This window comes from Stegodyphus dumicola, chromosome 9, assembly GCF_044657685.1.
Source record: "Stegodyphus dumicola isolate Sdum_Otavi_A_Nest chromosome 9, ASM4465768v1".
Lineage (NCBI taxonomy): Eukaryota > Metazoa > Arthropoda > Arachnida > Araneae > Eresidae > Stegodyphus > Stegodyphus dumicola.
Window position 1 is genome coordinate 24906063 of NC_140776.1, and position 22301 is coordinate 24928363.

General features: G+C 33.4%; 1 protein-coding gene across 1 annotated transcript in view; it reads right to left on the reverse strand.

The window, feature by feature from the left end:
* BORCS6 (BLOC-1 related complex subunit 6) overlaps window positions 1-22301 on the reverse strand; it is a 62534-nt gene that overhangs the window by 26620 nt on the left and 13613 nt on the right. The window contains exon 2 of the mRNA XM_035374160.2: window positions 2065-2750. Within this exon, the coding sequence (XP_035230051.1) occupies window positions 2065-2743 (679 nt within the window). The 5' untranslated portion in view covers window positions 2744-2750. The remainder of the gene's footprint in view (window positions 1-2064; window positions 2751-22301) is intronic.

The window sequence follows — 22301 nt, forward strand, 5'->3', positions numbered from 1 at the left end:
CCTGCCTAGCAGTCATGGGAGATCATATCCCTTATTAAAGACCGGATGTTTCTTGCTGGACACCCATCACAGGGATGTTTCGGCCTTCAGTCGCATTGCGCTCCATGCTACTTTTTCAATAAAGCTTCTTTTTATCCCTCTGATTTCTCTTTTAGTAAGTGTTGCTTACATTACTCATGTCCTTACGTATTGGGGATCTTACGGTATTAAATGTGTTGATTTGGAAAGCTTTTGTACAAAGTTATATTGAAAAAACCGTCTCGTCCTTAATTTTTGCACACCAGTGTATAGTGAAGGATAGCTAAATTTGATGATGATAGCTGCTAATTTTAAAGGTTTTTGGATATCACAAAACAAAGGTGAAATTTTCCAATTAACGGATTTTATAAAGAAAGTGGAGAAGCGGTAATAAATGAAGATGATGTAAAAGAAGTTTTTATATCATGAATGGCGAAATCTGTAGTATAATTCTAGATCCAGAAAATACTGCTATCGATAATGAAGAAAGTGACAGAGAAGTTACAGAAAACCAAAAATTTCGATTGACAAGTTAGTCGGAATTCTGGAAACAGTAGTTGCAGAACTTCAATAATGTAACTAAACAAGAGATTCTGTCTGTCTACAGAATTAAAGAAAAAGTATTAGCACAAAAAACGAAGCAACTTAAAACAACTTACATTGAAAGAAATGTTTAATAAGATAAACAAATAAATAAAGCTTTCTTTTTTTGTAAATTTTGATACCCTTTAAACTGTAGATACTTCATTATTTCATAAATCACGATTTTATTGTTTTAATTTTATAATTTCTACATCTTCTACATGCCATCTTACTAAATTTAAACTGATGATTTATTATCCGGAAAATTCCTAAATCTGGAATCGCCAAAGTCCCAATGAGTCCGAATATTTGACTTTGTACTGTACTTGGAAATGTCGCTCTGAATGCTGAACTGCTGACACAACTGGATGTAGTTTTAAGGAATGTGAATCCATATGCAGAAGCCTACAAGATGCTGAAAAAAATTTGAAAAAGGAACTCTACAAGAGCAACGTGCTGAAACTACTGCTGCTATCCATATGTACATCAAGGATGAAAGTGTTGTTACAGGTGAGCACAAAGCTCCAAAAGAAAATGAAGTTGCAGTGTTTTTCAAGAGTGCAGATTGCATTATCCATCGAACAGAGATATTGCAATACATGCAAGAGATGTTGGTCTCATTAATATCAGTACTTTAAATTTAACTTGGAACCCATGATGTGTGTACTTTTCTTTCCTCATGATGATCAAGGATTCAGAGTTGGACATCAGTACACAGAGTAGCAGTTTTATAGTCACAGAGTGTCCATACAAAACATTGGTACAATCTTGTTTTTTATGGTCAAGGGGAAAATGAAAATATTTTAGCATTATATTTTTAAACACAATTTTTATATATTATCATACTTTTAACAGTATTTACCAATGTTATTTTGTTAAAAAATTTGCGAATCAAAATTTTTTATACAACTTGATCTTAAAATCACCAAAATGTTGGTAAGTCACCAAATTTAGTGTCGCATTAACGAATATAATCATTTCGAAAAAAAATCTCAAAAGAGAAAAGTTGTTTTTGATGTATTATATTATGAAACCTTTATTCACAAAAAAGAAATAATTTTGAAATGTTAATGTTTCGTCTGAGGTAAGGCCTCATGTCCAGAAACTCGATTATTTTCCCGTTTATATTAAAAGTAAGAACGAATTCAAATAACCCATCAAATATATATTTATTTCTCAATGAATTGCCAAAAAAATATTCCTTCAATTCACACTCAAAATGGCAGTCGTAAAAATGAGATAGAAATGTCAGATAAATAAAATTAAGAACCTTTTGCAGATTAGAGCTGAAATAGAGGACTTTTAAGAACCAAAAATCATTAAAAAAAATCCTAAGGACTTTTGAGGACGTATGAATCCTATTATTACATGTTGGCTAAACATTACATCAGAGAAGAATAAAAGAATAGGATACAAATAATGACAATACATTTTATGGTATTTTTCATAAGTATAAAAACTCACCTGTCCACCGAGATACTGGGCTGCTCATTTTTATCTTTTCATGCAAGTCTTCAGCAACAAAAGTTACCATATCTCCATCTACCGTTAGGGTACCCTGAAGTTCTGAAAGGCCACTTGTATCACTGTTTGTCCTACCTCGTCCAGAACAATGCAGAGCAAATTCTTCTGAACTGACAGAAGGAGATACTTCATCACTTGTGCGACCATCAGATGTTTGTTGACTTTTGTGAACCTGCTGTACATATGTTGATTCTTTGTCTGAAGCAACCAACTCATCTGCTGAAAAATTAGATGAACTTTTTATCAAGACTAAACTATCAGGTCTCTTATTTTCTCTCACAGCTTCTTCATTTGCACACTCTTCACCATTTTCATTTGACTGTTTCTCATCTTCTCTGCTGTCCTGAAAATCACTATTTTTTGCACAAGAAAGGAGTTCACGATCCAATGATATTTCCCCATAAGAACCAGTCATTACATCTTCCTCAAACTCTTCTTGTTCTGAGTCCTCATGATCATTTTTCTCATCAGGTTGCAGCCCAACAGTCACATCTTCACTTCCAACAGAATTTAATAATTTTTCTTGAACTGCACATGTAGTATTTGAATTTCCAAGATTCCCTTCTTGTTTTAAGGAAGTGTTGTCTAAGGCTGCACACACAATTTCTTTCTCACTCATTACGTATCTGAAAGAAATTCTTTTTATGAAACACGTGTAATTATTAGGATTTTAATTATGTATTAAAGGTTATTAAGTCTATGCAAAAGACATTTTATGGAAGACACACTGTATTACTTTGAATTTAAGCCACCCTTGATTTTAAGTTGCAATATGATTTTAAAACTGAAAATAATAATAATAAAAATTACCTGCCTTCAAATTTAAGCCCACCAGGATTTTTAAACTGAAAAACAGAGTAACAAATAATAACAAAAAACATTTTATAATCTGCATTGAAAAATGCCTTAAAATCATTTTCAGATTTCAGATAAAAATTTGAGACAATTTTTATGTTGTTATATTTAATAATTTAAAAGCTCGACTTGACAAACTACTGTAAATAATATATGCTTATTGCTCAGTGTTACATTTCCAGTAACATTAACCATGCATTTAGTACTCTTAGAATCAATACAAATATGCCATTATACTACCCGTCACTATTAATGATATCAGTCACACATTTCAGTACCAAATTTTGTAATAGAAATATATTCCTGGAAAAGAATTTTGTCAGGAATATATTCTCAAGTAATTCATATATATTTCTAATATTTTTATAGCTATGTAAAAAAAGTTAATAAAAATATGCAATATAACAGAAAATTCTATAGTTCTAATAATTTTTATAGCTATGTAAATATAAAGTTCATAAAAATATGCAACAGAAAAGAAACTGTCTTCATATATGGTCACTTGTTACTATTTACTCCAACATTTTTTACTAATTCATTTCATTCCCCCCTCTTTTTTTGAGGGTAGGAAAGCATCACTTTTTGAAGTTATTGCTTCCTTAATTCTTAAATATATTGCAGAATATGTAAGTTCATAAAATTAGTTTAACACCTTTTGTAATTTTAAATATAAATTTCTAACTCAATTGTAAAAGTATATTCCTGATATGATACAGTAAGAAAGTGGTATAGTAAGTATTTAAAATAAAATAGATAAATAACCTGTCATACTACAGATATTTCAAAAAGACTGCATGACTTAACATTTCTACTAATTGGTTATAGACCCATGATGCTAGATTAAGAAAAAAATAACACACAGCAATGGTTATTCAGACTACAACAATTATCGTCTTATGATACCATTTAGTAAATGATATAGAAAATTTAAATAGTCATTGTTACAGATATATTAAGGGTTGTCTCTTGTTACCACAGGCTTCAGTTCAGAAATATTGTAAAATCGTAAATACCTTTTATGGGCCATTCAGCGCAAAAGATCAATGGCTTTTCTCTCTTCCCCTAATAACATCACTTGCAAAATTTTTACACAATGCATTTCACATTTTTTCAAATTCAGAATAAGGATGTTTTTCTTTGGAAAGGGTGAAAAGATATCCTTCAATCTACAACTTGTTTATATGAAATATTTTGAAAGAAAAATATATTTCAAAGCATCAGACAATATTTCTCACACAAATTATACATTCTTAGCAGTAATTTTCATTCCATAACATCTACGTATTTTTAATCCTTTATCAAAATCACTCTAAAAATGTGTTAACGTTTCTCTAGTTAGATATGTAAGTTCCAATATAAAAATTAATAAATGAAGACATCGTTTGTACACACTTCTGAACATGGAAATTAAGTACTTTTGAGCACAATTAATGAAAAACATTAAGGACCTGTCAGCAAAGGAAACTGAATAAACTAAGCAGTTATCAGTATCCAAACTTCCCTTATGTAATACCATTTTAAAAATAAAATAAATCTGTAAATAGGATGCAATATTATTATGTATAATCTAATAGTTATTTATCAAACAAATTCAAGAATAAAATTTGTAGAGGTATTAGGCTATTTCGAAGCTGGAAAGATGAAAAATGAGCAATGGCCTCGCTGGACTAGAATCACAGACCTCTCAAATTCATGTTGAGCGAGCTGACCACTACACCGTGAAGGCATGCTAACAAGGTCGGAGAAATACCTTATAAATTAATTTCAGAATTTTTTCAAGTAATTAACATTAAATTGTAAAATTTAGTAGTCCCACATATTTTAAAGAAGATTTGTTTCGTAGCAGCAACAGACAACAAAATGTTTATGCGGCTTTTTAATTTGAAAATTTTCCAGATATTTCAGCTAATCATTTTCCCTTCTCTTTAGCATTCCCCCCCCCGAAGTTTATTTGTTTCAATAAACAAATCAATGTTTCTCCTAGTCATGGCCTTTTATTTAAATTTTACTAACAGTCTAACTAGGTTTTATAATTCTTTCTTTTATGCCTCATTTCATCACACAATCACTCAGTCCAGAGATATATACAAAATTCATGTCAAGTAGCATAAGTTGAATAGTGAAGTAAAATAATACTCAGTATAGTTTATAATAGAAGCTTGCTGGTTACCACCATAAAAGCTGATTGCTTAGAAACAGAGAGTCGCTAAGCATAACAGTTGTGAACGTCTGATGTTGGTATGGTTGCAGGTGTTGAAAGTTAGCAGCACTTTTATCTAACATGATTATCTTCATGCATATTTTCTAGAGGTTTAACCCAGTTAATATATAGTATTTATTAGAAAAGTTCCAATAAGCCATTAAAGCACCATTAAATAGGTTTTGTATTACAGTATACTCCTGATTATCCGCACCTGCTGCACAGTTTCTTTTTTTTTTTTTTTTTTACAGGCTTAAAGCAAAGAAAATAAAAATTTTCACAAAACTGAGCGAAATGTTCAATTTGCTAACATCGTGCTTATTTATGGCAAAAATATCCCAGGCCTTCTCGGAACCTTCCCCTCTGATGAGTACGTGATTTCTTACTCACCCTTGCAGTGCCCGCTCCACCGCCCTCTCTCGTCTTAATCTTACTGACACGTCCACTTTCTCCCACTTGCCATTGTTTGTTTAAGCCTGATAGTGTTTGCGAACTGGTCGGAGTTAATTTCTTATCTTTTATTGTGTTCAGTGCTTGTGCTTTTCGTTACCGATTTAAAATGTCAGGAAAACAAAAGAAGGTTGTGCTGGCAATTGCGCAAAAACTAGAATTAATTTCCAAAGTAGCAAACAGCGATACAAGGTAGCAGATGGAACTGGATTATGAAATATTGGAAACAACAGTGCGGGACATTATAAAACAAAAAGACAAACTGCTGAACTTTACATCAATGTCGGACAATGCTTCCGCATTGAAAACGCGAAAAACTCTGAAGGGTTCTACCTTTGATGAGCCAGACACGGCATTGACAGAGTGGTTAGCTCAAGTTCGAAAAGAGAGTACTCCTGTAAATGGTCCTAGCATTGAAGCGAAGGCAAAAACCTTTTCTGAGTTGTTAGGCTTGAAAGGAAATTTTGAAGCATCTTCTTGCTAGTTGACTCGTTTTAAGCAGCGACATGGAATTCGAGAAATTTGACTTCATGGGGAGAAAGTTAGTGGTGACCAACAAGCACCCGACGATTTCCACCATGAATTTGAAGAATTTGTTTTAAAAAAAGAGCTATCTTTTGAACAAATTTACAATGCCCACGAATTGGGACTTTTGCGGAAATGTCTTCCCACTCGCACTTTAGCATTTGAAAGTGAAAGTAAAGCGGCGGGTTGCACTTTAGCATTTGAAAGTGAAAGTAAAGCGGCGGGTCATAAAAGCAGCAAGGAAAGGATCACTATCATGTCTTGCAGTAACGCTACCCGTGGACATAAATTTAGACTTATTGTCATTGGAAAGTAAAAAAAAAAAAAAAAAACAGAGACTTTTTAAAGGCACGTGGATAGAAAATTTAACCAAAAATAAGGATGGATGAACCGAAACATTTTTCAAGAATGGTTCGAAAAAATCTTTGTTCTTCAAGTGCGTAAACATCTTAAATCGTAAAACCTGCCTGAAAAAGCTGTGCTATTGATCGACAACGCATCTTCTCACCCAGCAACAAGCATGCTAAAGTCTTCTGATGGACAAATTTTTGCAAAGTTTTTCCATTCAAACATTACTGCGCTAATCCAACCCATGGACCAAGAAGCCATTGCAACAATGAAGAGAACATACCGAACCAAGCTGCTAATGACCAAAATTGAAGAAGGTTATGATCTGAAAGAGTTTTGGAAACATTACACAATCTTGGACAGCATCTATGATATTGCATCTGCATTGGACTCAGTGAAACCATCAACCCTCATAAAATCATGGAGAAAACTGATGCCTAATGTTGAAGCCAACAACAACCTAACCCCTTTGAGTTGTGAAGAGAATGAAGATGTAGACACGCCCACGGCAACTCTTGCCAATATGGTCAGAGCAGTTCCGGATGGTGAGAACGTCGATGCTGAAAACATTAATGAGTTGTTGGAGTGTGACATCAATGAAACTCGCTTCGAAAGCTTGACAGATGATGAAATTGTGAGACCGAGAATGAAGGACAGCGAAGTGAAGGCGAAGAGCCCCCTATGCAGATGCGGAAGACTCACGAAGGGGCTTTGCAACAAGTCGACGGACTGCTGAGCTATTTGGAAAAACAAGATGACGCGGAGTTGGCCGAGGAACTTATGCTACGAAAAATGCATTCTCCGATCAAGAGAAAATGCTTCCAAAGCAAGAAGCAAACACAAATGACTGATTTCTTCAAAAAGGTGTAGTTTTACAGTTATGCTTTTGTAATTACATAATACATTACAGTATTAAAACAGTACATATGTATTAATTTTTCTGTGTATCCTTGACGCCTCTCGTAAGTATACAAAGCACTTTTCTGTTTTCATTAACAAAATGCATTTTAGGTTAGTTTTGAGTGATATACTAAAATATTAAGCGTTAGTTAAACATTTTCTGCTGTTTATTTTATGTTTTATTGTACGTAAAACGATTTTTCAAAGTTGGAATGACTGTTTTCTCTTTTGCTATACCCGTTTTGAGCTTTTTTCGGATTATCCGCGATTTTTGTTATCCGCGTCGGCCGCGCCACCCAATTCCTCGGATAATCGGGAGTATACTGTGTTTGTTTTGTATTATTAAGTCTCATTAAGCTGCAAGGAATAAAGTTTTATGTTAATGTTTACATTTTTGTGTTGTATCTTGCATCCACAATAAGGATTAAGGAAAGAATATAACTCACTTTGACAGGTAGAGATAGCTTCTAAGGGTGAGCAGTTAGTTATAAATAATTAAATTAGACTGTGAGATACCCTTAGTCATAACAGATTTACATGTTTATAATTACAATTCTTTTTTTAATTTCTAAAAAAATATAAATTAAAAAGGCACTAAGAACATTTTATAAGCACTTATAATTTATGATACTGATTCGGAAATAATATTAGTATAACTATACATTAAAAGCTATGAAACATTTATGTTTCGTAGCAGTAACAGACAACAAAATGTTTATGCGGCTTTTTAATTTGAAAATTTTCCCGATATTTCAGCTAATTTACAGCTAATCAGTTTCTCTTCTCTTTAGCATTTCCCAAGTTTATTTGTTTCAATAAACAAATCAATGTTTCTCCTAGTCTCTGCTTTCTCTCCTAATTTGTTAATGTTTCAACAATGTTCCTCTGAAGAATACTGTTTATAAAATCAATTTCTTTTCCAATGAATTTCCCTTTGCTTCAGAATTTTCAGATTTAATTTAAGATTTTTGTTATTCTCAAGAACTGCTATATAAGGTATTTGGTTCCTCCTTTCTGCATGCCTTCATAGTGTAACGATAGCCCACTCGGCACGTATTTGAGAGGTCCAGGTTTTAGTCCTGGCAAGGGCATTGCTCATTTTTCACATCTCCTGTTTCCAAATAACCTAATGCGTCTACACTGCTTGTACTTAGAATGCACAACTGCTAATTTTATTTCTTTAATATAATTAGTATTAAGAATACATATGAAATGATATAAGGTCAAAGCCAGATATAAGGCCATAGCCAGAACATCAATTTTTTTAGAATTTAACGAATCACTGAGCAACAAAGATGGGCAATTTTTTTTAGAATTTAGGGCAGGCACAGAGGTATGTATGGTGCACTGAGACATATATGATGAACCTTTTAATAAATTGTTGGTTTTCAGTTTCTTGAGTGCTTTAATGTTTGTGTTTAGCTGAAAGATGAGAAGATAAATATGTTAAATGAAAGATTTTTGGGATCAAAAGAAGAAAATTAAAACAATTTTCTTCTCACTGTTCTTCCGAAAATTCTCCAAAAGATGAAAAATTCATCTCAAATTTCCTATAAAATACATTCATTATGCATTAATACTATGAACTTTTTTTTTTTTTCATCACTTTTTTCAGGAAATTGTAGGTCTATAAATTTTTCCTTCAAAATAATAATCTATAAATCTTGTCTTTAGACCTTCCAAAGTACACAGTCTAAAATCCGGTGGAAAAAAAAAATATTTCTACTAAATCTATAACAGCAAAAAAGCAGAAGATTTTATTAAAAAATTCACAAAAAAGAATTATAAACTGAATTTTCAAGAGAGAACTGATACACATTTAAATATTCTGAAAGAATTACATGGAAAAAAACTCTCACAATAGAAAAGAAGACAAATGACATTAATTTTTAAATAAATATAGTAGCATTTTGGTTTTTTTCTAAGAAGTTTTTTGGAAACTGTGCTTTATAGCATTTATATTACATTGTTTATTTTTCAGAATCAAAATATCTTTAAGTCACCAAAATGGAAAGTAATGTCACTTTAAACTATGGCAGGAGAAAAATAAAAATGTTTTATTTTAACCTTATTTCTTACATATAATTTTAATACAGTATCATTATTTTTATGATAATTATCAATGTTATTAAACTAAACTCAGTGGCGCAAACAGCCCTAATGGGCCAAGGCCTGCAGTGCCCCGAAATCTGCTTTCTTGACCGTGGGCCCCGGGGTGTGTAAAGCATATGCCCTGAACAAGTGGTCAGCTTGACGCAGGATCCCCAGTGTTTAGTCCCCAAGCGAACTTGGTACTCATTTTATCGACCCAAGATATGGAAATAAAGGGATGAAAGGCTGGGTTGGCCTTGCCCATCCCTGGGTTCGAACCCCGGACCTGTGGTGCTGCTGCATGACTCGCTAGCCACTTCGCCACCGGGCCTCATCAATGTTATTATGTTTATACGAAAAATTATCGAAATTTCACAAATCTCCAATGGAAATATATCTAAATAATGCATACTGTATATACATGTTCAGAGCTTACCCATTTTCAAATACAGTTGCAATTGTAACACGTAATGTAGACACTTTTCCATTTAATCTATAATTTACATTTATTTTACCTGAATTCCACTTATGAAGTCTCAATATATCAAAATTTTAGTAAAGAAAAGCAGAAAAAAGATGCAGCAAAGTTAAAGCAACAATACGCAAGGTTTTTCTTACAAGATGACTTGTTTAAGTATTTTACAAAAAAAAAAAAAAAAAAAAAAAAACTATGGACATCAGAAAATAAAAGGAAAAAAACTAAAAATCTGAAGTGATGTATAATAAAGCAGAAAAAAATAAAGATAACTAACAAAGTGATTAGTTAAAACTTGGTACTCATTACTTCACTAAAGAAAAAGTGGGAACAACAAAAATATGAGACTCAAAAGAAAAAAGTAATGTAAATTATTTATCATTAATGATATGTGATGAATTAATTGAAATTCCAAAATTTGGATGCCCAAAATCAGTAATGATACTACAACATATAAACTAGAAAGATGGGGGGGGGGGAATCACATAATCTCACAAAGTCTAGAAATGAGTTCAGCCGGCCCTCAGCTTTCGCACATTATTGGTTCCTGATTTCAAATGTTTGAAAATGGAGAGCTTTTTTTAATTAAAAATTGTATCTTAAAATATATATTTATGAATAACATTATTTTTTATCAGTTTACATGATTAAATTAAAAACGGTTGTTTAAGATCTTTCAGGCATTTTCTTTATAAATTTGTCAAGAATTAATTAAACATGAGCCCCTCCTCATTTTTTTGACTTGATAAAGAATTCTATAATATTCTGTGTCTTTTTTCCATCACCCTACATACTTAAAATATACATTCTCTATCATGGAAGAAACTGGGATCAGATTCTTCCATGATGGTAAAAAATTTGTCAAAATGCATGAAGGCTTCATTCATATTTTTGATTGTTTTAATGATTTTATCAACTTCTTCTGTCTCACTTTCAATGTGTATTTCATACACTTGTTGCTCAATTCATTTGGTACTGAGATTCATCAATAAACTATTAGCATCTTCCTTTTGACATTCAAGTTTAATTCCTTCAGTTAACTAATTCATCTGTGACAGTTTCTTTCAGAATTTATAAAATCACTCATCATTTGTGGGCATGTTCGTTTTGAAGAACCTTTCATTGTGGATTTTTATTTCAGCCCACAAATTTCCAATATTGTTTATTGTGTTCTATTTCCAATATTGTTTATTGTGTTCTGTGTTCTATAATACTTCCAGAAATCTCTTAGTGTAGGCTTATCTCCTCTGCCAGTTGCCTTGATGGCCTGATTCATTATTATTTTGATATAATATCATTTAAACGTAGTTATAACTGTTTGATCCACAGGCTGACTGAAGTATGTAGTAGTGGAAAGAAGAAAACAAAATTGATTTTCGGGGTAAAAATTTCGCTGAGATTTTGGGTTCTTGAAGCACTGCCTAAGATAAGATAATAATGTTTTTAATTTACAGTATTGCTTTTATCTTTACAATATTGTTAAACTAGCAGCACAAAATGAAAAGTGAATCAATCTTTAAATATTAAAGGCCTTTTTATCTGACTGCCAAATCACTGGAAGTATTTCTGTATCTTTCCCTTTCAATTGTTTGGGAATTTTTGCTTAATAAACTAAACACTGGCTTCAATTTTAAATCACCAGCTAAGTTTTCATCAAAACAGGCAATGTCAATCCATTTTTAGAAGGTTTATGCCCAACGACAACTCCTTTCATAAGAATATAGACATTTTCCCCCCAAAACTAATTTTGGACAATGAGGAAATAAATTTTTTTTACAGTATCCTCATCTGCATTAGCTGATTCTACAGTGAGTTTAATCTTAGTAAAGAGTACCTCATTTTAAATTTAATTTATCGAACTAGTTCCAGTTATCACTTGCTTGAAACACTGCATTAGAATCTTCCTAATCTAGTCTTCCAATCAGCACACAAACCAAGAGCTATAGCTTGAATAATTAAAAAAAAACTCAAAGGGACATTGTTTTGATGTTTATCATCAATCTAAGATGACAAAGATTTCATCTATCACTATGCTATATCTTTTGAAACCAATCTTTGAAGATATATTTCCACAATTTTGAACCTATTCCTTAATTTTATTGTTTTAAAAAACTGAACATAGTGCAGACCTGTTTATGTCATATGAATATCTGACTGAATCAAAACATTCACTGCTTTCAGTTAATTGTTTTCATCTTTTTCTTGATAATATGAAATTTATGGGTCCTTAATTTCTTTTTATTCGTTATACAGCAGTTTCTCTATTCCTGACTGATGTTGATAAATTTACAATGTTAAAATATTTAAATAAACTAGCAAATTTCTCAACACATGCCCTAAGGCAAAACTAACCCTGTTTAATACACTGTATACATTCAATCCCCACCACTGCAGCTAGCAATCACAATGATTCCAAGAAATTAGCTACACTAGGAGACAATGTATCAGTGAATGCAAGCTACCACGCTTTGTGGAAGTGACTATGAATGCAAATAAATTTTTTTCAATATTGAGAAAAATCTTTAAAAAATTTAACTTTCAAAAATGTGCAAAGCAGCAAATTGTGCAAAAGTCGAGGGCTGTTTGTATTACAATACTCGAAAAAAACTCAAGCGTGCTGTAAAAGCATTTTTTTTAATTGATTGATTTTTATTGAACAGATTCTCATATGTAACTTATTAATAACTGCTAGCTAGGGAATTAAAACAGTGACCAATGACAATATACTGACTGACATACTGATCTTAGCCACAATCACATTTTCGGCTCTTGAATGGTTGTGGGGGTTAGCATTTTTCTACCTAAACTAAAAAATATGAAAAATACCAAGGAATATTTTGGAATGGGATGTTGCTCATACTAGTTATTATTATTTTTTTTTTTGTTTGTTTTTTGTTGTTGTTGGTACGTGGAAGGGGGGGGGAATTAGATGCTGAGAAACTCAGTTAACAACTAATTGTTGTGTTTCATCGAACTTTCTGATTTGAAACAGCTTATTATTTTGTTTTGTCCATTATTATTAATCTTACAAAATTACATTAAAAATTACAATTTTAGCATATGATATTGTCTCATTTTTTAGTCCAAGGAGGCTTTGTCCCTGAAGGAGTATTGTTTTTGTTTTGCGTTGAAAATTTAAAAGGCTGTATCACTTTTTAAATTATTTCCACCAAATACTATCACCCTGTATTATATTTGAAGAAATTAAATAATGAAGAATCTGTATAAATGTATGTATGTTTCTCGCATTGTGATAAAACAACAGTACCTAGAGCCATCCAATTTTGAATGATGTAATCCTACTGTGAATATGGGCATCTGAAAGCCCAAATTTGAAATTTGGAATTTGTTTTATTATCGACTTCATATTTTGTAAAACTTTAACAAATTTTTCATTAACAAACTCAACAATTTAAAAGCGAGCAACGGCAACACTCTACAGTGGGGGTAAAACCTTCTTATCTTCAGTGCACAGAACTGTGTATCGGAAATTTTAAAGATACGCTCATTTTAAAATCATTTTGCGACATATACATCTTCCTTACATAAACATTAATAAAAAATACTTTTTTTATAATTTCTACATGTCATCTAACTGCATTTAAATTGATGATCTAAAATCTAGAAACTTCCATAATTGTCAAAATCTCAATGCTGGATCTCGGAATACATACAAAGAGGAAAAGATTAAATGAATTTGATAGATAGATCATGTGCAATGCCGAATTTGTGACTTTTTTTTTTTTTGGCAAAATATCATTCAATCCTTATTTAAGAACTAAATTTTGCATTTCAGTTTTTTTGGGGGTACTTATGGAGTATCCCATCGACCTCAAATATTGACTAACATCAACCATAAAAGCTGGTGGAGATTCTACTGCCCAAGTTGTGGAAATTGTTCCTGCGAAATTCTGAAGGAGCTTAGGCTTTTTTATCTAATAAACAATCAATATTTGATTTACTTTGCTTTTTCCCTTCCTTTCCAGCAATTAGACCATCCAATTTTATGAGAAGCTCTGTTTAGAACGATAAGAGGACAAATTTTCCACTGATAACTGTTTTGTTGACCATATTCAGCTTAATGTATCCTGCCCATTAATATACAGTCAAAAGTCGTTAATTCGGACACCCATAATTCGGAATGATCTATAATCCGGACATCAAAACTAAAAACTTTCTGCGCATGAGCCGCGTTGACACATGCGCAGAGGCGTTCACGCGTGCGCGTAAGACCTTTTACGACTGCACATATGAGTGTGCGCAAGTGCAGAATACGTTTTCGCGTGCGCATTTTATGTATAATGGACGTATAAGCTAAATAATTATCTATTTCAGTTAATGTTGATGATTGCGTTGTTCCTTAATTTTCGAATTGCATCCGGCTTATTATTTTTTGCAGACTGTAAGAGCAATTTTATAAAAGTAAGCTTAAACTTTCGATTATATCAATTAGAATTTCCGATATATATTTGTTAATATGTAAAGGATCTAAAGCGAAAGTATGTTTTGAAATCCGAAATCTGTTTATCAATTTCACGCTGCTCGGCGGCGGGCGCGTAATGAATTGGAAGTTGATTTGTCAGCACTATCCTTATCTTCAGCGCAGATGTTTTTATTTTATTTGGCTTATAATTCCTTACCAAATGTAGTATTTCATCTCGATATGCTTCGTCTTTGATATGATTTAAAACAAGTTCCTCGTCATTATAATTCGCTTCCGATAGCGAAGAAAAGTGACAGAGGTTATTGAAAACAAAAAAATTTCGATTGACAAATTAGTCGGTATTCTTGACACAGCAATTATAGGACTTGAACGGCGGAACTTTGTAACTGAACAAGAAATTATGTCTGTTTAATAGAATTAAAGAGAAAGTATTATCACATGAAACGAAGCAAAACTTAAACAACTTACATTGAAAGAAATGTTTAATAAAGTAAACAAATAAATATTAAGCTTTTTCCTTTTGCAAATTTTGATACCCTTTAGATCATAATTGTTCTTTATTTCATAAATTACGGTTTCATATTTTTAATTTTATAATTTCTGCATGCCATCTTACGAGATTAAAACTGATGATCTATAATCCGGAAAAATCGATAATCCGGAATCGCCGAAGTCCCGACGAGTCCGGATTAACGACTTTTGACTGTATATATATATATATTTTATGATAAGATCCCCTAACTCTGTAGAAGGAAGGTTCCAAATTTTAAACATTTGTTCCAAAATTCAAAGGAAAATATAGCAATAATAGTTAATTTATATTCTTCTTCATAAAAGCAAAACATGGCTTACTGAGAATCAATCGGGGTTGCAACAAACGAAAATGCAGATATTATGGATGGATTGAATTATTCAATTATGGCAAAGCATACGAGGGCTATCTGCCTAAAGGGAGGGATGCCTTCGTGGAGGACTTTCTAAGGGAAACTGGCTCATATACACGTTACAAATGGGAAAAACCATGAAAACGCCCATGCAGCCAGCCCGTTCGCGGGATTTGAACCTTTGGTCCGAACTACCAGTGTTCAGCGTCTTTACCGCTCGGCTGCTGGTGGGCCTGCAGATATTATGGGTATGTTATTATATCAAGTTTATCCACAAATGGTGCTAAATGTCGCTGCTTGGCGATAGTTTCATGGTCGACGAAATAATACCTAAGTAACTTTTTTTGATATATTGATAATATTTGCCTGTTTATGATAAATATTGACAGTTTGGAAATTTTTTTTTTTTAAGTCAAGAAAATCGCAAGCTTGCAACCAATTAGTAATTTTTACCTTTTCATCTGTAAAAGATTCCCATATTGCACTAAGGTAACTCCATTAATACATAAATACAAAAATTATAGAAGATATTCAAAAGGACAAGAAAAGATGAAGGCTTTAGCAGTATTTGCTTCAGAAAAAGGTATTCTTGATCAACTAGATTTCAAAAATATTATTGATAATTTTTTTAAGGTAAAATTGAAAATAAAAAATTTATTTTTTAAGTCTGATCAATTACTATAATTATATATATATATATATATATGTCATAATAAAAACACAAGGAAAAGACGGAACACTGTAGATGCGTGATTAGACCCATATTGAAGAAGAATTTTGATTGCGTAGTATTTAAAGAACTTGTGGTGATGGCGATAAGGAGCGCGCCTTGCGCCCTCCGATAAGTGTGGCAACCCTAGAGGAGAAGTTTCTTACGAGTAGCGAGCAGAGCGAAACAGGCAGGCTGTCGGGGAGTATGCGCGATGTTCCTAAATAAAGTTTAATTTTTATTGTGCACTATGTCTCGTTAATATTTATATTAATGCAGTAAGAACATAATCTGTGATATGGAATTCGAGGATTGGTGGTAAAAACATAACAGGAAATTTCCATAATGGTAACCCGGACTATGTTAAATCAAGCCGTATGAACAATTCTCAAGCACTTTCGGTTTTGAATACAAGCCATCACTCAAGATCTCTAAACAAATAATCTAAAGTAATGGATTACATCGATTTTCGTCCTCCGGATCACAGATGAGTAGTAATTATAGATCATTTTATAATTCTGTTTATACTTATCATTTAATTTCATTTTCTTTAGTTAAAATTTTTGCTTTTATTTTGGCTTAAAAACCTTGCACAATGTCTGATGTTCATGCCGTCCAAATTCCGGTTTAAAACCGATCAGACCCATCTTTATGGTTTATTATGTGTGAAAGTACCTTTGCTCTTGCCACCCCCAAACCTATCACAGAATCCATTACTAAATATAATTATGTAGTTGCTCATCTTCCTCCAGATACTGCATCAATAGTACGGGATTTACTTATGAAACCAGACCCTATTGATCCATATGCAAAGCTTAAAACTGAGTTAATAAATCGTTCAGGAGAATCTTCTCAGCAAGAAATTCGCCAATTATTATCTGGAGAAGAATTAGGTTCTCGAAAACCTTCCGATTTGCTTAGAAATGTGAAACGTCGAGCAGAATCTTTAAATGTTCCTGATGACTTAATGTTAGAATTATTCCTTCAACGTTTGCCTTCGACTGTTCAGTCTATTTTGGCAGCGGTTTCCAATTTAACTGTAGATAAAGCTGCAGAAATTGCCGACAGAATTTTAGAAGTAAATCCAACCCCAGGGACTTGTGCTGTTTCTCGCACAGTCGATCAGTCTCTTGAGGATAAATTATTTAAACAAATAGAAAAATTAAACAAACGTATTGATCGCATTTCTCTTTCTCGTGGTCGCTCGCCAAATCGCGGAGATCGCAATAAGGAAAGAAGCAATTCCAAAAGGAGAGATTATTCTGTTTGCTGGTATCATAGACGTTTTGGGAAAAAGTGTAGAGATGACAAATGTACAAAACCTTGTTCATGGCAGGGAAACGAAACCAGCAAAGAATAGAGGCGACTTATTCTTTGCCTCAAGTTTCACGTCGCCTGTTCGTTCGTGACCGTAGAACAAACCTTTCATTCTTGGTCGATACCGGCTCTGACGTGTCCTTACTTCCAGCAAATAATTCTCAAAAACGGAATTCGTCCCAACAAACACTTTTCGCTGCTAATTCTTCTACTATTCATGTTTATGGTCAAAAAACACTTTCTTTGGATTTCAAATTAAGACGACAGTTTACATGGACTTTTCTTATAGCAAATGTTAGTACACCCATTCTTGGAGCAGATTTTCTCCATTTCTTTGAATTGGTGCCTGATCTCAGAAACAAATGTCTCAAAGATTTAAAAACGCATTTTAAAACCGTCGGTTGCGTGAAAAATGCAAGCATTTATTCAGTAAAAACTGTATTTAGTGATACACCATATCACAAAATTTTAAAAGAATTTCCTTCAGTTACTAGATTACCAGATCCTAACCAACCTGTTAAACATAACACCGTTCATTATATCATAACTAAAGGTCCACCTGTGGTTGCAAAACCTCGTCGGTTACCTCCAGATCGCTTAAAAATAGCAAAACAAGAATTTCAAACTATGATGCAATTGGGGCATTTGAGACCTTCGAGCAGCAATTATGCATCCCCACTTCACATGGTTCCAAAAAAGGGAAGTCTGGAATGGAGACCTGTAGGAGATTATCGAGCATTGAACGCTCAAACAATAAAAGACAAATACCCTATTCCATGTTTAGCCGATTTTACTGCTGCATTGCACGGTACTAAAATTTTTAGTCATGTCGACCTGATTAAGGCATACCATCAAATACCAATTAACCCAGCCGACATCCACAAAACCGCCATATGCACACCATTCGGTTTATTCGAAAGTATCCGTATGCAATTCGGCTTATGCAATGCATCTGCGACTTTTCAACGTTTTATAGATGAAGTCACGCGGGATTTAGAAGGCGTTTACGCTTTTGTCGATGACTTGCTCATAGCCTCTAAAGATTCTGAGGAACATTGCAGGCATTTGAAAGCTTTATTTTCCAAACTTCAGGAATATGGACTTTGCATAAATGTTTCAAAATGCACCTTTGGTCAAACATCTATTGATTTCTTAGGTTTTCACCTTAGTGAAAACGGAATTGAACCTCTTCCTGACAAAGTCAAATGTATTTTAGATTTTCCTCAACCTACCACTCTCACTCAGCTTCGCCGATTTTTAGGCATGTTTAACTTTTATAGATGTTTCATACTTAAAGCAGCACATATTCTTTCTCCTTTAATAAAATTGTTAGAAGGCTATATTAATAAAAAGAAATCTCGTTCTCGTGTTCAGGATTCATCCCCACAATTAAATTGGAACGAGAATGCTGAACAAGCCTTTATTGCTGCCAAAAATGCCATTGCTCAGGCTACCCTTTTGAGACACCCTATTCCCGGAGCCCAGCTAAGCATCTGGGTAGATGCCTCAGACGTCGCAATAGGCGGCACACTTATGCAGTTGTCTCAACAAACATGGGAACCTATAGCATTTTTCTCTATGAAACTCAGTAAAAGTCAACAGAAATGGTCCGCGTACGATAGGGAATTAATTTCTATTTATTCTGCAATTAAGAAATTCCGACACATGTTAGAGGGCAGAAATTTTATAATTTATACGGATCAAAAACCGTTAATATACGCTTTTAAACAGAACCCTCATAAATGTTCACCTCGACAATTGCGCCATTTAGATTTTATTTCTCAGTACTCTACTGATATTAGGCATGTGCAAGGTTCAAAAAACGTCGTTGCTGACGCTCTTTCAAGAATCGAAATTGATTCCATAACAAAATCTCCATTTTTGGATTTTAAAAAATTTTCGGAAGCTCAACGGCATGATCCGGAGGTACAAGACCTTCTCAAAAACAACACATCATCTTTGAAACTGGAATTTAAACCGTGCCAATATTCTGATGGTAATATTCTTTGTGACATATCAACGGACATTCCTCGTCCATTTGTTCCGAATTCCTTTCGCAGACTCATCTTTAATCATCTGCATAATCTGTCACATCCAGGAATTGCAGCTACTACGGAGCTTATTTGTTCTCGTTATGTATGGCCCGATATGAAACGTCATATCAAAAATTGGGTAAAATCCTGTGAATCTTGCCAAAAATCGAAAATTACTAGGCATACTAAAGCACCACTGGGCACATTCTCTCTTCCTGATGCACGTTTTTCAGAAATCCATATGGATATCGTTGGACCGTTACCTCCATCAGAAGGCAACGTGTACCTTTTGACTCTAATAGATAGATTCTCCAGATGGCCTGAAGCCATTCCCATCCCGGATATGAAAACGGAAACCATTTGCAGAGCCATCTTCAACTGTTGGATATCTCGTTTTGGCTGCCCATCGATCATAACAACAGACCAAGGTTCTCAAATGAGATCCGCACTTTTTGCAGAATTTACGCGCATTTTAGGTACGAACAGAATCACAACAACAGCCTATCATCCAACGTCCAACGGCATTGTTGAACGATTTCATCGACATTTAAAATCTTCTCTCAAGGCTCACGAGACCAATAACTGGGCTGAAACATTACCAGTTGTTATGCTTGGTATTCGGACAGCCGTAAAGGAGGATCTACAGTCATCTTGTGCTGAACTGGTGTACGGCACAACTCTCAAGCTGCCTAGTGATATGATAACGTCATCTAAGATATCTTCGTATGACACACAATTTATCACGAATCTCCGGCATAGAATGCAACAATTGAATCCAATAGCAACATCTGCACATTGCCAAGAAAAATGTTACGTAAGTGCTACCTTAAAGTCGTGTACGCATGTATACTTACGTGTCGATCGAGTAAAGCCACCTCTGTGCCAACCATATACAGGTCCGCATAAAGTCCTTTCTAGAACGGACAAAACTTTCACAATTGATGTTAACGGTCTGAAATCTACTGTGTCTATAGACCGTGTGAAACCAGCCTATTTGCTTTCGGACTCTAATTTGCCTGAACTGAAAACAAATAAAGACTTAAAGACAGTTCAGCAGAATAAATCTGCAAACGAACTCTCTAAGACACAAACTGTCACCAGATCGGGAAGACATGTTCACTTCCCTAAGAAACTTGCTTCTTACATAACAATTTAAAACACTTTTTTAAAATTCATATCTTAACATATTTCTTGTTATTTCATGTTTATTATATGTGTCAATACCTTGTTATATATTGAATTGCATTTTGATCTTTTCTAATTTTATATTCTAATTTTGTAATCATGTAAAAATACCCGACAGTACGAATACTCTGAGATAATTTCATAACCTATGTCGTTCCTTTGAATAGCCATTAAAGGAACTGGGGGGAAACTCTGTGGTGATGGCGATAAGGAGCGCGCCTTGCGCCCTCCGATAAGTGTGGCAACCCTAGAGGAGAAGTTTCTTACGAGTAGCGAGCAGAGCGAAACAGGCAGGCTGTCGGGGAGTATGCGCGATGTTCCTAAATAAAGTTTAATTTTTATTGTGCACTATGTCTCGTTAATATTTATATTAATGCAGTAAGAACATAATCTGTGATATGGAATTCGAGGATTGGTGGTAAAAACATAACAGGAAATTTCCATAAACTTGGCAGTCGAGGCAGTTTTAATTCCATTTTTATTTCCAATTGATATTTGTGGCCACAATCACTTGGCACTCTAGTCGTGCCTTTCCACAGAAGATTTACATTTTTGATATTGTTGGGATAGAAAGCAAGCCAGCGAAATCACATTTTAGCACAGTAGCGAGCAAAAGCTGAAGTGCGTCGTTATGAAAGATGGAAGCACGCGAAGAGAAAAGTTTTGGTTTACAATTCGGTGATTGGTTGTCAAGAGGCATCTGGTATTAACGGTTACGCAAGATTGCATAATTAATTTCAATGACGCAATGCAGATAAGTTATTACGATTTTAGAATAGAGAGGAAGAATTAATGTTTATAGTTATATTATAATTCTGATTCATATATTTTTATCTTACATATTCCCCCCTTCAAAAAGAAAAAGGCGTAGCGACAGAGAAGCCTTTTTAAAGAGAAAGAGTTAAAGCACTAGCAAATGTTAAAAAAAAATAAATCATAAAATTTTTGTCCTGTAAAGCATAATTTATAAATATCAATTTTTTTTTTTTTAATAGATTCTTAATTTTTAGAGTCCTATTGAATTTTTCAACATTTCAGTCCAAAAGTCTTTTTGTTTGAGAGTTCACATAATCATAATTCATCAGGGAAGGTTCTTGTTATTACAGAATATCACAAAAACTTTTACATAATCATTTCTTATAATTAAATGCACATAAATATTTATGATACTTATTTCCATACTGATAAATTATAATTTAACATGATAAATAATAGAATTAAGATTTTCAGAATTTATGGTTTCACCGTTATCATCATTCATTTACAATTCCTTTATTTTACCATACTGGAAGGCCTCGCAATACTTCTAAACAAACATATCCATCAATAGGGCTGTCCTCTTGAGTTAACCAGTGTGTTCTATGCACTGGTGGCCTAGGGTGCCTAGGCAGTTACTTGAAAAGGCCTCCGTTCCTTGCATTAAGGTAACTGGCCTTTGAGAACTGCATTAATACATTCCATAATAAAAAATATAATAATAATAATATAAAAAAATTACACACACTCAAATGAGAGCCTCCGACATTATCTTACTTGAAGAGGGTGAAGGGAACAACTGTACAGAGGTAATTGCAGGCCTCTGTTGAAGGAACCAGTACACCCTCATCATACTATACTTAACACACAATAACCCATAAATTTTAACATGCATTTATCATAACTTCATATTACATATCTGTAATAATTTCATTTATATTTTACACCTACTTCATTTTTAGAATAATTATAAAATTCGTATTCAAAATTCTCAACAAAATTTCA